This window comes from Pristiophorus japonicus, chromosome 7, assembly GCF_044704955.1.
Source record: "Pristiophorus japonicus isolate sPriJap1 chromosome 7, sPriJap1.hap1, whole genome shotgun sequence".
Taxonomy (NCBI): Eukaryota; Metazoa; Chordata; class Chondrichthyes; family Pristiophoridae; genus Pristiophorus; species Pristiophorus japonicus.
Window position 1 is genome coordinate 6,639,107 of NC_091983.1, and position 14,326 is coordinate 6,653,432.

General features: G+C 44.4%; 1 protein-coding gene across 4 annotated transcripts in view; it reads left to right on the forward strand.

The window, feature by feature from the left end:
- smap1 (small ArfGAP 1) overlaps positions 1-14,326 on the forward strand; it is a 351,079-nt gene that overhangs the window by 73,075 nt on the left and 263,678 nt on the right. For all 4 annotated transcript variants that reach the window (XM_070884738.1, XM_070884739.1, XM_070884740.1 and 1 more), the window contains exon 3: positions 1,390-1,475. In XM_070884738.1, coding sequence (XP_070740839.1) covers positions 1,390-1,475 — 86 coding nt within the window. The remainder of the gene's footprint in view (positions 1-1,389; positions 1,476-14,326) is intronic.

Below are 14,326 nucleotides of genomic sequence, written 5' to 3' on the forward strand. Positions count from 1 at the left end.
ACTGATTCTGGTATTAAGGTCATGTGTAGTGTTGCGTCACTTGGGCCACTGACTAAATGGAACCTGTAGTCCTAGCCAATACCAATTATTACACACTATGCAATTTGATGAAGTAATTCAATTGAAATTCTCAACTTATGGTTTGGAATTCTGCTGCAGGAAAATGCTCATTGGGTTATCACTGATTTACCATCTTCTGAGCTCGTGTTATGTTCTGATTAGATTTTAAGGAATGTACTTTTTGGCATATCCGGGCAATGAAATAATCTCTGCAGGATGTTGATATATCATCCGTACACTGTTTCGGTTTCGCCTCTGTGCTCCATCCTGTTGGGGAGATGTTTCTCTGGAGGGAGATTTGAAGGGTAAGGCAGAAAAAGCTAATCTTCTATTGGTTATACAGTGGCACTGGCAGCACGTCACGTGTCTGGGATTGGAACTTGAGTGCTGGAATAATCTTTACTTCAAATACCACGCAATTAAAATGGTTTTTAACACTAAAGTGGTGATCCTCACATGCTGGACACTGCACAGCTGTACTTGACCCCCATACACTCAACCTGAGCCATTAACCATGGTAAATCCATACTTGGATCCATTGCCAATGGAACAACTGTTCTTCTACCTAGTTATTAAATATATAATATAAAAAGAAAATGTCTGAAATGTACATCAGATTAGTCGGCGGCTGATAGAGGTTAAAATGGTAGTTTTCTGACTTCAAAATAAAAATAATTTTCATGAAGTATTTGTTTTGTCTTTCCTTCCCTCCTCCATGCTATCCCTCAACCCAAAAGAGGAGGAGAGAAAAGTAACAGGCACCAAAAGCTGTGGACAGTGCACATCAACGGAATGGGATCATTGTTTCTTGTGGATTTTTTCAAGTTATTTTCCTTCCCATTTGAGATGGATCACTGATATTTGTGGGAGTTCAATCAAATGTGCATCCTTATCGATCACCTACGCCATTATGCATATTTTGTTTTCAGTAGTGCAGTTACTGACGAGCTACTTTTACCTTCAGCTTTTCAGTTATTCGTGTATAGTTGTGACCAAGTACTTTGTGGAAAATGCAATTCCAGCTTGTCCCTTAGCGTTAAATGCATTTCAAAATCCTTGGTACTGCCCGTGTTGTGGCTAGGAGCAGAACCCCCCCCCCCCTCAAATGTAGCACATTGTTGATTTGCAAGAATTGGCTCAGCATCATCCTGATGGTCAGTTTTGAAACATTTACCCCATTAGGCATTTCAAGTCTATTATGATGACGTTTTTGACAACTCTCTGCAATAAAGGAAGACAGATGTTTCCATTAGTGCATCACATTCTGTTAATTTTGAGTGTAACAGATGTTTGGAAGAGTTGCTAACGTTGTTTCCTTCTGCTTTTCAGTGTATGCAAGATATGGGAAACACCAAGGCTCGACATCTTTACGAGGCAGACCTTCCTGAACATTTCCGGAGACCTCAGACTGACCAGTATCCTTGTATAAAATGAGCTGATACCCAGTTTAAGAAGACTGAACTGGTAGTTTCTGTTGGTCTCCGTGTGAAAGATCTGTATTCTATATGTGCTGCTTTTTAATTCTCCTCTTCGGCAGTCCCCTGGAGTCGGGGATGATGTGCTTCCACACTAAAATGAGTTCTAAGGTGACTGATGCGACCAATGAGGTCCAGGTCTCGAACTTCATTTTAAAGGGTGGAAGATGCCTGTGCGTGAATTCTTTTAATGTGGGGTGGCCGCACGCACACACTGTTTTTCAGCTTGCGTATTGGTCCATAGAATACTGATACTGTACTCCAGGCCCTCCAGCACGCTGCTCTCCATGCGCAGGCTCTGCTGCTTTTCCAGGCGCTCTCCAGCCACTCAGGCTTTGGTGGTTGGTTACCACATGTATACTGGCCTCATGTCTCGAACTTGCTGGTGGCCTCAGGTCCCGACCTCGCTGCTTACCTCTTGGCGCAATTGCTGCTATCCTGACTCGCAATCAGCGAACTCAACATAGACCAGGTATTGTACCTCCCACCTTTCTAATCTGCGTAATTCAGCATCTACCAACAGCCATCAGGGGAAGCTCCTTATTTTTTATTTTTAAACCATAAAAACATTGACCTTTCATGCACCATCATTGCAAGTTGGCACCATTTACTGGAGCGCCCCCCCCCTCATTTACTGGTGTCCTCCTCAATCCTTGCATTTACTGGTACCCTCCCCAAAATTAAACTGACCTTAAAGCAATGGTCAGTTTAGACAATAAACCTAATTAAAAGACACTCCCGTGCTTTAATTCATTATTCTGCAATCTGTGCGACAACATGATATTTTCATTTTGAAATAATTCAATTGTATTTTAATAACCTGCATCTATCAACCCGAATATGGCAAGAGAGCTGTCCAAAATTATTTGAAAAATCCTATACTTTTTTTAACCACTTTGCCTTTTATATGTTTTTCTGTTCTGTAAACGTTCTCCCTAGTTTCCCTGCCTTGATCTACCTGCTTTTTGCACAGAATTTGAGAGCAGAGAAATGCTAACCTGATCCCACGCTTCTGCTGATCTGTAATGGCTTGGTTTACATGCAAGAACTGACTGAACAGGGAAACACAAGTTCAAATTTCCACCCTTGTATTCTGGGCACAGGGCACTCAAATTCCATTGAGATTTTCCAGTTCTCCAATCACCTTTTCTTTTTGTTAAGACAATTCAGTTACATTAAAAATATGAGGAGGAGTTCATTGCTCAAAAGATTTAATACTTTGAGGAATGATTTGATTTTGTGCAAGTTGTGAATTAATTTCTGCTGTAAATGGCCATTTGGGATTTTTAGTTATGCCTCTGGAATTCTGATAGTTTAGCAAGATTATGCTGCATTATCAATTAATATACGTATATTCAGCATCTTTGATCCATTCCAACGATCAACTCAAAATCTAGTGTACTAAAACCATTAACAATGCCACGCTGAAGATCAGTTGCCTTTTACTGCAGTGCAGCATCTGCCAATGTGCCAGAAGGATCTTGATTTTTATTTTTATTTGGAAAAAGCTTTTTGTCTTTGTACCCTAAACTCATGGGGCCTTGGATGGAAGCAGCTAGCATTTAGTTGTTGCTCGACATGGATGCCTTTAATGAGCATCTTCTTTGCAACATCATTAAATTGTGACCTAGAGCAGAAATTATTTTAGCACAAGCTGTTTTTTTGCACTCCTGGTGCTCCTGGATTTGTCACAATAGACTTCTCAAATGAAGCTTTGAATCATCCACTGCATTAAAAAATATTCATTAAGCATTTCTGTAGTATTGTAAAATGTTACTGAATTTAAAAGAATTGTCCATGAAGACTTTGCAGTGAACATTCGGTGCAAATTGCATAGCCTAATTCCTGGAGCTACGTGTTCCAGATGAATAACTAGGAAGCTGGTTATTAACTGTCTTTTAAATGCATGTAATTTGCTTAGTAGGTTGCATTTGTTCAATAATGAATTTGTCTTCGTTTTCTCCCCGTAGGATCGCATTTGATTTTTATGAGCAGAGAAGGTATTTCATTATTTCCTTGGCGGAATTTAGATTTTATTGGTTTTCTGTTGGCTCAAATAAGTTTGCTTAATTTAATTTTGAGCTTTACAACCACTATTCGTAAATGTGTTCTTTTTTTTAAAAAAAAAAAGGCAACAATTGTTTTGTAATAAATTTAATTGAGTGCAAATTAGATAATCCCTGTTAATAGAATTGCAACTATCCGCAGTCCCAGGCGATCCTATTAAACTCCTACAATTGAGTTTTTTTGAAAAGTTAATCCATTAAGTATAGCACTTTTTCCTATTTTCAAAACATTGTTTTCATATTAGCAAAACCGTTTTTATAATTCCATATATTTAACTGAATCAAAACATCATTGTACTGACAACAATGAAGCATCACAGCTTAATTTTTGAGATTGAACTGGAAATCCTAGTTGTAGATTTTAACGGCTTAAAATTCGGTTAAAGAAACTTTCTCAAGCCAACAGATTAAAAATCTGAATTCTACAAAGGATACATTTAATGCTCAAAAATCAAGTGCAATATGCAAGGGGAAAAAATTAACATGTTGGCTGCGAAAGCGCATTGCCTGCAAATAAGTCAGTTCATATGCAAGCTGATGTCAGATGGCAATTTCAGTCAGTCACATTTGGGTCATCTATGGAAGGTGGGAAAAATTGGTTGGGAGGCCCTTTTGTTTATTGCTAGCTTTCTCTTGCATTTTAACTGCATGGTGTTATCTCCAAGAGCAAATTTGTAGGAAAATTACTGAAAAGGACAAAAACAATAGGGCAGTAATAGTGGGGGATTTTAATTACCCTATTAACTGGGATACGATCTGTGTAAAAGGCACAGAGGGCGCAGAATTCTGAAATAGCATTCTGGAGCACTTTTTTAGCCAATACATAAAAAGCCCAACAATGGTGTGGGGGGTGGGGTGGCAGTTCTTGATTTAGTGTTGGGGAATGAAGTTGCGCAGGTGGGAGAGCATTTTTGTGGTAGTGGTCATAATTCCGTTAGTTTTAACACAATTATGGATAAGGAGTAAGGGTTCTAAATTCTAAATTAGGGGAAGGCCAATTTTACTAGGCTGAGAATTGATTTTAGCAAAAGTGGTAAATCAGTGCCAGAGCAGTGGGAGGCATTCAAGGTACATGGAATTCAGGGTAAACATGTTCCCACAAAGAAAAAGGGTAGGACTGCCAAATGTCGAACCCCCTGGATGACGAAGTGCATGCAGGGTTAAGATAAGGGAAGCCTATATTCGATATCATGAGCTCGATACTGCTCAGAAGAAAGTGCAGGGGTGAAAATAAGAAGGAAGTTAGGAAAGCAAAAAGAGGGCATGAAAAAATACTGGCAAGTAGAATCAAAGAAAACCCAGAGATGTTTTACAATTACATAAAGAGCAAGAGGATTAATGAAGGAAAGAGTAGGGTCTATTAGGGACCAAGATGTGGGTAAGGTACTAAATGAATATTTTGTGGATGTCTTCACAAAAGAGAGGGATGATGCTGACGTTGAAGTTCAGGAGGAAGATAGTGAAATATTGGATAGGATAAACATCGTAAAAGAGGAAGTTTTTTTAAAAAGGGTTCAGCATCCTTGAAAGTAGATAACTCACCAGGACTGGATGAAATATATCCGAGGCTACTAAAAGAAGCAAGGGAGGAAATTATGGAGGCTCTGACCATCATTTTTTCAATCCTCCCTGGTACAGGAGTGGTGACAGAGGATTGGACCATTGTTTAAAAAGGGATGAAAGAATAAACGAAGCAATTACAGGCCAGTTAGTTTAACCTCCGTGGTGGGCAAATTACTGAAATCAATTCTGAGGGTCAGTATACATTTAGAAAGACACCGATTCATCAAGGCCAGTCAGCATGGATTTGTTCAGGGAAGGTTGTGACTGACTAACTTGATTGAGTTCTTTGAGGAGATAACAAGGAGGGTTGATGAGGGGTAGTGCATTTGATGTAGTATACATGGATTTTAGCAAGATTTTTGACAAAGTCCCTCATGGTAGGTTGATCAAAAAAGTAAAAGCCCATGGGATCCAAGGGAAGTGTCAAATTGGATCCAACATGGCTCAGTGGTCAGAAGCAAAAGGGTATGGTTGAGGGGTGTTTTAGTGACTGGACGGCTGTTTCCAGTGGGGTTCCACAGGGCTCCGTACTCTGTGTCCCTTTTTGTAGAATATATTAATGATTTAGATTTAAATGTAGGGGGCATGATAAAGAAATTTGCAGATGATACAAAATTGGCCATGTGGTTGACATTGAGGAGGAAAGCTCCAGACTGCAGGAAGATATCAATGAGCTGGGCAGAAAAGTAGCAAATGGAATTCAATCTGGGAAAGTGTGAGGTAATGTATTTGGGGAGGAGCAACAACGCAAGGGAATACACAATTAATTGGAGGATACTGAATGATTTGGAGGAACAGAGGGACCTTGGAGTATATACCGACAGATCCTTAAAGGTAGCAGGACTGCTTGATAAGGTAGTTAAAAAGCCATACAGAGTACTTTCTTTTGAGCCGAGGCATAGAATACAAGAGCGAAATAGTTATGCTGGAACTGTGTACAACATTAGTTACGCCACAGCTTGAGTACTGCGTGCAGTTCTTGTGTATCTGTAAAGCATGCACTCCCATGTTCCGGCACCAGGGAGCACTGTATATAGGCCGGCCCCTAAGGTCTGTTCCTCACTCTGGAGTCTTAATAAAGACTGAGGTCACTGTTACTTTAACCTCCGTGTGTGCAGTCTCATCTGCGTTAGGAACACAATAACTGACGACGAGTATACGAATCCAACGCAAAGATGCAGCAAACTCTGGGCATCCTGGAGAAGTTCTCGGAGGGTGAGGACTGGGATGCCTATGTCGAACGGCTAGACCAGTACTTTGTAGCCAACGAGCTGGATGGAGAAGCAAGTGCTGCAAAAAAGAGAGCGGTCCTCCTCATGGTCTGCGGGGCACCGACCTACAGCCTCATGAAGAATCTTCTGGCTCCGGTGAAACCCACAGATAAGTCGTATGAAGAGCTGTGTACACTGGTTCGGGAGCATCTTAACCCGAGGGAGAGCGTGCTGATGGCGAGGTATCTGTTCTGCACGTGCCAGCGATCTGAAGGTCAGGAAGTGACGAGCTACGTCACCGAGCTAAGGCGACTTGCAGGACAATGAGTTTGATGGCTACCTGGAGCACATGCTCAGACTTTTTTGTACTGGGCATTGGCCACGAGACCATCCTACGAAAACTTTTGACTGCAGAGACACCGACCCTCAGTAAGGCCATTGCGATAGCACAGGCGTTTATGTCCACCAGTGATAACGCCAAACAAATCTCTCAGCACACAAGTGCTAGCAATGTTCATAAATTAACTGGAACTGTGTTTGCGAGCAGAAATGTACAGGGCAGAACCCACGAGTCTGCAACTGCCAGCAGGCCTCAGGTGACCCAGATGGCTGAGTCCCCAACAAAGGATGAATGCAAGGCAATTCACACCTTGTTGGCGTTATGGAGGCTTCCATTCAGCCTATTCATGCCGCTTCAAAGAGTATGTTTGCAAGAGCTGTGGAACAATGGGGCATCTCCAATGAGCTGCAAGCTCTGCAAAACCTGCTAACCACTACGTGGCAGAGGAAGATCGGTCCATGGTGGATCAAAGCAATTTTGAGCCTCAGAGGAGGCAAATGCTGAAGTACACTGGGTGCACATTTTCGACGAAATGTCCACCTATAATGCTAACCATAAAATTGAATGGCCATGGAACTGGGCACTGGCGCTAGCCAATCCATCATGAGTAAAAAGATGTTTGAGACTGGTGCAACAAGGCACTCAGACCAGCCCTGAGCCCTACCCACATGAAACTGAGAACGTGCACCAAAGAGCTTATCACTGTCCTGGGCAGCGCCATGGTCAAGGTCACCTCGGAGGGCATGGTGCACGAACTGCCACTCTGGATTGTCCCGGGCGAAGATGCTTGGAAGGAGCTGGCTGGGCAAAATCTGCTGGAACTGGGATGACATCCGAGCGCTATCACATGTCGATGAGGCCTCATGTACCCAGGTTCTTAACAAATTTCCTTCCCTTTTTGAGCCAAGCATTGGAAACTTTTCCGGGGTGAAGGTGAGAATCCACTTGGTCCCAGAGGCACGACCCATTCACCACAAGGCGCGAGCAGTACCTCATGATGGAGAGTGTGGAAATCGAGCTGGACAGGCTGCAACGTGAGGACATGATCTCCCCAGTGGAATTCAACGAGTGGGCCAGCCCGATTGTTCCAGTACTCAAAAGTGATGGCACGGTCAGGATTTGCGGCGATTATAAAGTAACTATTAATCGTTCCTCGCTACCTAAGGCAGATGACCTATTTGCGACGCTGGCAGGAGGCAAGACGTTCACCAAGCTCGACCTGACTTCGGCCAACATGATGCAGGAGCTGGAGGAGTCTTCAAAGGGCCTCACCTGCATCAACATGCATAAGGGACTGTTCATTTACAACAGATGCCTGTTTGGAATTTGGTCGGCTGCAACGATCTTCGAGAAACATGGAGAGCCTACTCAAGTCGGTACCACGCACGGTGGTCTTTCAGGATGACATATTGGTCATGGGTTGGGACACTGCCGAGCACCTACAAAACCTGGAGGAGTTCCTCCAGCGACTGGATTGCGTAGGGCTGTGGCTGAAGAGGTCGAAATGCATCTTCATGGCAACAGAAGTGGAGTTTCTGGGGAGAAAGATCGCGGCAGACAGCATTCTGCCCACGGCCTCTGTCTTGGCGTCTATCAGGAACGCGCCCAGGCCACAGAACGTCACGGGGCTGCAGTCGTTCCTGGGACTCCAACTATTTTGGTAACTTCCTACTGGGGTTAAGTACTCTTAGAGCCCCTACATGTGTTATTGCGCAAAGTTGAAAACTGGGTATGGGGGGAAAAAAACACAATTGCTTTTGAGAGCCAGAAACATTTTATGCTCCAACAAGCTGCTTGTATTATATATCCCGTGTAAAAGACTTGTGCTAGCATGTAACGCGTCGTCGTACGGAGTCGGGTGTGTATTACAACAAGCTAACGTTGCGGGGAAGTTGCAACCTGTCGCCTATGCTTCCAGGAGCTTGTCTAAGGCCGAGAGCGCCTACAGCATGATTGAGAAAGAGGCATTAGCGTGTGTGTTCGGGGTAAAGAAAATGCATCAGTCCCTGTTTGACCTCAAATTTGAGCTGGAAACTAATCACAAGCCCGTCATCCCTGTTCGCTGAAAACAAGGGGATAAATACTAATGCCTCAGCCCGCATACAAAGGTGGGCACTCGCGCTATCAGCGTATAACTATACCATCTGCCACAGGCCAGGCACCGAGAACTGTGCGGATGCTCTCAGTCGGCTACCATTGCCCACCATGGGGGTGGAAATGGTGCAGCCTGCAAACTTGTTGATGGTGGCGCAGCCCGCAGACGTGTTGATGGTCTTGGAAGCATTTGAAAATGATAAATCACCTGTCACGGCCTGCCAGATTCGGACTTTAACCAGCCAAGATCCTCTGCTGTCCCTAGTAAAAAAAAAAAACTGTACTGCATGGGAGCTGGGCCAGCATCCCCGTTGAAATGCAAGAGACAATCAAGCCGTTCCAGCGACGAAAGGACGAGCTGTCCATTCAGGCAGACTGCCTGTTGTGGGGTAACCGCGTAGTGCTCCCAAAAAAGGGCAGGGAGACGTTCATCTCGGATCTCCACAGCACATACCCGGGTATAGTAATGATGAAAGCGATAGCCAGATCCCACTTGTGGCCCGCTATCGACTCTGACTTTGAGTCCTGTGTATGGCAATGCAGCATATGTGCTCAGTTGAGCAACGCGCCCAGAGAGGCACCACTAAGTTTGTGGTCCTGGCCCTCCAGACCATGGTCGAGGATCCATGTCGCCTATGCGGGCCCGTTTCTCGGTTAAAATGTTCCTGGTGGTGGTGGATGCTTTTTCAAAATGGATTGAATGTGAAATAATGTCGGGAAGCACCACCACTGCCACCATTGAAAGCCTGAGGGCCATGTTTGCCACCCACAGCCTGCCTGACATACTGGTCAGTGCCAATAGGCCATGTTTCACCAGTGCCAAATTTAAAGAATTCATGACCCGCAATGGGATCAAACATGTCGCCTCGGCCCTGTTTAAACCAGCCTCCAATGGACAGACAGAGCGGGCAGTACAAACCATCAAACAGAGCCTTAAACAAGTCACATAAGGCTCACTCCAAACCCGCCTGTCCCGAGTACTGCTCAGCTACCACACGAAACCCCACTCGCTCACGGGTGCCCCTACTGAGCTGAGCTACTCATGAAAAGGACACTTAAAACCAGACTCTCGCTGGTTCACCCCAACCTGCATGATCAAGTAGAGAGCAGGCGGCAACAACAAAATGTAAACGATGGTCGTGCCATTGTGTCACGGGAAATTGATCGGAGTGACCCTGTGTATGTGCTAAGCTATGGACATGGTCCCAAGTGGATCGCGGGCATGGTGATGGCTGAAGAAGGGAGTAGGGTGTCTAATCAAACTGGACAATGGACAAATTTGTAGAAAGCACCTGGACCAAACGAGACTGCGGTTCACACTGCCCTGAACAACCCACAGCAGACACCACCTTTTTTGAGACCACAACACGCACTCAAAGGAACAACGACAGCACCCTGGACCAGGAAATCGAACCCAACAGCCCAGCAAGGCCGGTTCGCCCTGCAGGGCCAACAACACGCCAGCCCAGCGAGGGCATAGCTAACACACCAGAACAGACATTTGTACTGAGGCTGTCCACCAGGGAAAGAAAGGCTCCCGACCGCCACACCTTGTAAATAGTTTTCACTGACTTTGGGGGGGGGGCGGAAAAGTGATGTGTATCTGTGAAGCATGCACTCCCATGTTCTGCCACCAGGGAGCGCATCCCCTGAAGCCGCAAGGGATCCCAGCATCCCTTGGGAGCACTGTATATAAGCCGGTGGCCTCTAAGGCCTGTTCCTCACTCTGGAGTGTCTTAATAAAGACTGAGATCACTGTTACTTTAACCTCCGTGTGCAGTCTCATCTGTGTTAGGAACGCGATAGTTGTGATCACCACATTACAGGAAGGATGTGATTGCATTAGAAAGTGTGCAGAGGTGGTTTACGAGGATGTTGCGAGGAAAGATTGGATCGGCTGGGGTTATTTTCCTTGCAACAGAGGAGGCTGAGGGGAGACCTGATTGAGACTGAGGGGTTTAGATAGTGGAAATGAAGGATCTATTTCCCTTAGAGGTCAACAACCAGGAGGCATAGATTTAAAGTAGTTGGTAGAAGATTAGAGGGGAGATGAGGAAGAATCTCTTCACCCAGAGGGTTGTGGGTGTCTGAAACTCACTGCCTGAAGGGTGGTCGAGGCAGAAACCGTCATCACATTTAATAATATAAGAAATAGGAACAGGAGTACGCCATACGGCCCCTCAAGCCTGCTCCGCCATTCAATAAGATGGCTAATCTAATTATGGACTCTGACTCGGCTCCACTTCCCCGCCCGCTCCCCATAAACCCATTATCCCGCATCGTTTAAGAAACTTTCTTTCTGTCTTAAATTTATTCAATGTCCAGCTTCCACAGCTCTCTGAGGCAGCGAATTCCACGGATTTACAACCCTCTAAGAAATTTCTCCTTATCTCTATTTTAAATGGGCGACCCCTTATTCTAAGATCATGCCCCCTAGTTCTAGTCTCCCCCATCAGTGGAAACATCCTCTCTGCATCCACCTTGTCAAGTCCCCTCATAATCTTATACGTTTCGATAAGATCACCTCTCATTCTTCTGAATTCCAATGAGTAGAGGCCCAACCTGCTCAACCTTTCCTCATAAGTCAACCGCCTGATCTCCGGAATCAACCTAGTGAACCTTCTCTGAGCTGTCTCCAAAGCAAGGATATCCTTTTGTAAATATGGAAACCAAAACTGCACGCAGTATTCCAGGTGTGGCCTCACCAATACCCCGTATAGCTGCAGCAAGACTTCCCTACTTTTATACTCCATTCCCCTTGCAGTAAAGGCCAATATTCAATTTGCCTTCCTAATTACTTGCTGTACCTGCATGCTAACTTTTTGTGTTTATTGTACAAGGACCCTCCAATCCCTCTGCACCACCGCATTTTGTAATTTCTCCCCATTTAAATAATTTGCGCTTTTACTTTTCCGACCAAAGTGGATAACCACTCATTTTCCCACATTATACTCCATCTACCAAATTTTTGCCCACTCACTTAGCCTATCGATGTCCCTTTGTAGATTCTGTGTCCCCCTCACAACTTGCTTTCCCACCTATCTTTGTATCACCAGCAAATTTGGCTACATTACACTCTGTCCCTTCATCCAAGTCATTAATATAGATTGTAAATAGTTGAGGCCCCAGCACTGATCCCTGTGGCACTCCACTAGTTACCGCTTGCCAACCTGAAAATGACCCATTTATCCTGACTCTCTGCCTTCTGTTAGCCAATCCCCTATCCACGCTAATATTACCCCCAACCCCATGAGCTCTTATCTTCTGCAGTACCCTTTCATGTAGCACCTTATCGAATGCTTTCTGGAAATTCAAACACAAGACATCCACTGGTTCCCCTTTATCCACTCTGCTCATTACATCCTCAAAGAACTCCAACAAATTTGTCAAACATGATTTCCCTTTCATAAAACCATACTGACTCTGCTTGACTGCATTGTGATTTTCTAAATGTCCAGCTACTACCTGTACTTCCTTAATGATGGACTCCGGCATTTTCCCAATGATCAATATTTAGCTAACTGGTCTATCGGCCCCAAGTTTCGCCATGATTTGCTCCTGATTTTTAGGAGCAACTGGTGTAGAACGGAGTGTCTTAGAAATCGGAATTCTCGCCATTTAGTTTGCTCCAGTTCTAGTCAGTTAGAACAGTTTCACTTTGGAACAGAATTTTTTTTTCAAAAAGGGGCGTGTCTGGCCACTTACGCCTGTTTTCAAAGTTTCTTCAGTGAAAACTTACTCCAAACTAACTTAGAATGGAGTAAGTGAAGATTTTTGTACGCTCAAAAACCTTGTCTACACTTTAGAAAATCAGGCGTAGGTTACAAGTTAGGCGTAGGGAACGAGGTGGCGGGGGGGGGGGGGGGTGAAGGGAAGTCATTAAATTCTACAATCAATCCTTAGTTATACTTATTATACAAATAAATCAAACCTGAATAAAAATGTATAAGCAAAGAAAATATTAAATAAACCATCTTCCTACCGCTGCTGTGCTTCAGGCAGGCCTTTCATGTTGGAGACAGGCAGGGGTGTGGCGTCAGTGTCTCGACAGCAGCGGCAGGCGGGAAGCAGCCTTCGAGCTGAGCTGCAGTGCTTGAGGCAGGCTTTCATTCCCCACAAAGATGCAGCACCCGGACGGACTTGAGGCCATTCGGCCATGGGATTGCAGCGGCGTCAGTGGCTGGCCGGGAGCCGAAGAAAGAACCCGGGACACATGCAGCTGATTAAGATTCATTTGGCCGTTCGGCCACGCTTATGGGGCGGCATCAGTGGGTCCAAGAAACAAATCTTCACTTTTTCTGCAGTCCTTTTAAAAATGGCCGAGTGCCAATGTTTGTTTGAGACTGCGGATGCGCGCACGCTCCAACACGCACGCGCAGGGTTGCCGGCACCACGAAGACTAATTTAAATTGTACCCGCCTCCTGCTACTTAGAAAATCGGCGTGAGTGTTAGGCACCGCCCCCTGCTGCGAAGAGCGCGCTGCGCCAAGCAGACATTGAGCTAATATCGGACTTTTTTTTTAGCGCAGTTTTCGGCACGAAAAACAGGCGCCCAGCTTGGAGGTGCGCCGTTTTCGCCGCGGGACAAAACTTGGGGCCATAGTTTCCTGGTTTCTTTCTCCCCCTCTTAAATAGGGGCGTTACATTTGTGGTTTTCCAGTCCGCAGGGACACCTCCAGAATCCAGGGAATTTTGGTAGATTACAACCACTATCTCTGCAGCCACCTTTTTTAAGACCCTAGGATGCAGGCCATCAGGTCCAGGGGACTTATCCACCTTTAATGCAATTAGTTTGCCTAGTACTTTTTCTCTCGTGATGATTGTTTTAAATTCCCCTCCCCCATTAGCCCCTTGATTATCAATTATTGGGATGCTTTTAGTGTCTTCTACTGTGACAAAATATTTGTTCAACATCTCTGCCATTTCTCTGTTTCCCATTATTAATTCCCCAGTTTCATCCTCTAAGAAACCAACATTTATTTTAGCTGCTTGCTTTTTTATATACCTGTAGAAGCTCTTACTGTCTTTATATTTCTTGCTAGTTTACTCTTATAAGCTATTTTTTTTTTAGTCGTCCTTTGCTGGTTTATAAAATGTTACCAATTCCCCTGACTTTCTCTGTTCTTTGCAACATTGTATGCCTTTGTTTTCAATTTGATACCATCCTTTACTTCCTTAGTTAGCCACGGATGGTTCATCCTTCTCGTAGAGTCTTTCTTTCTCTGGAATATATCTTTGCAGAGAGTTATGAAATATCTCCTTGCCACTGCTTTTCTACAGTCTTGCCCTTTAATATATTTTCCCAGTCCACTTTAGCAGCTCTGCCTTCATACCTTTTGCAGTTACCTTTATTTAAGTTCAGGACACTAATTTGAGATTAGTTTTCTCACCCTCAAACTGAATTTGAAATTCTACGATGCTATGATCACTTTTACCAAGAGGATCCTTCACTATGAGATCATTAATTAATCCAGACTCGATACACATTACCAGATCTAAAATATCTGCTCCCTGGTT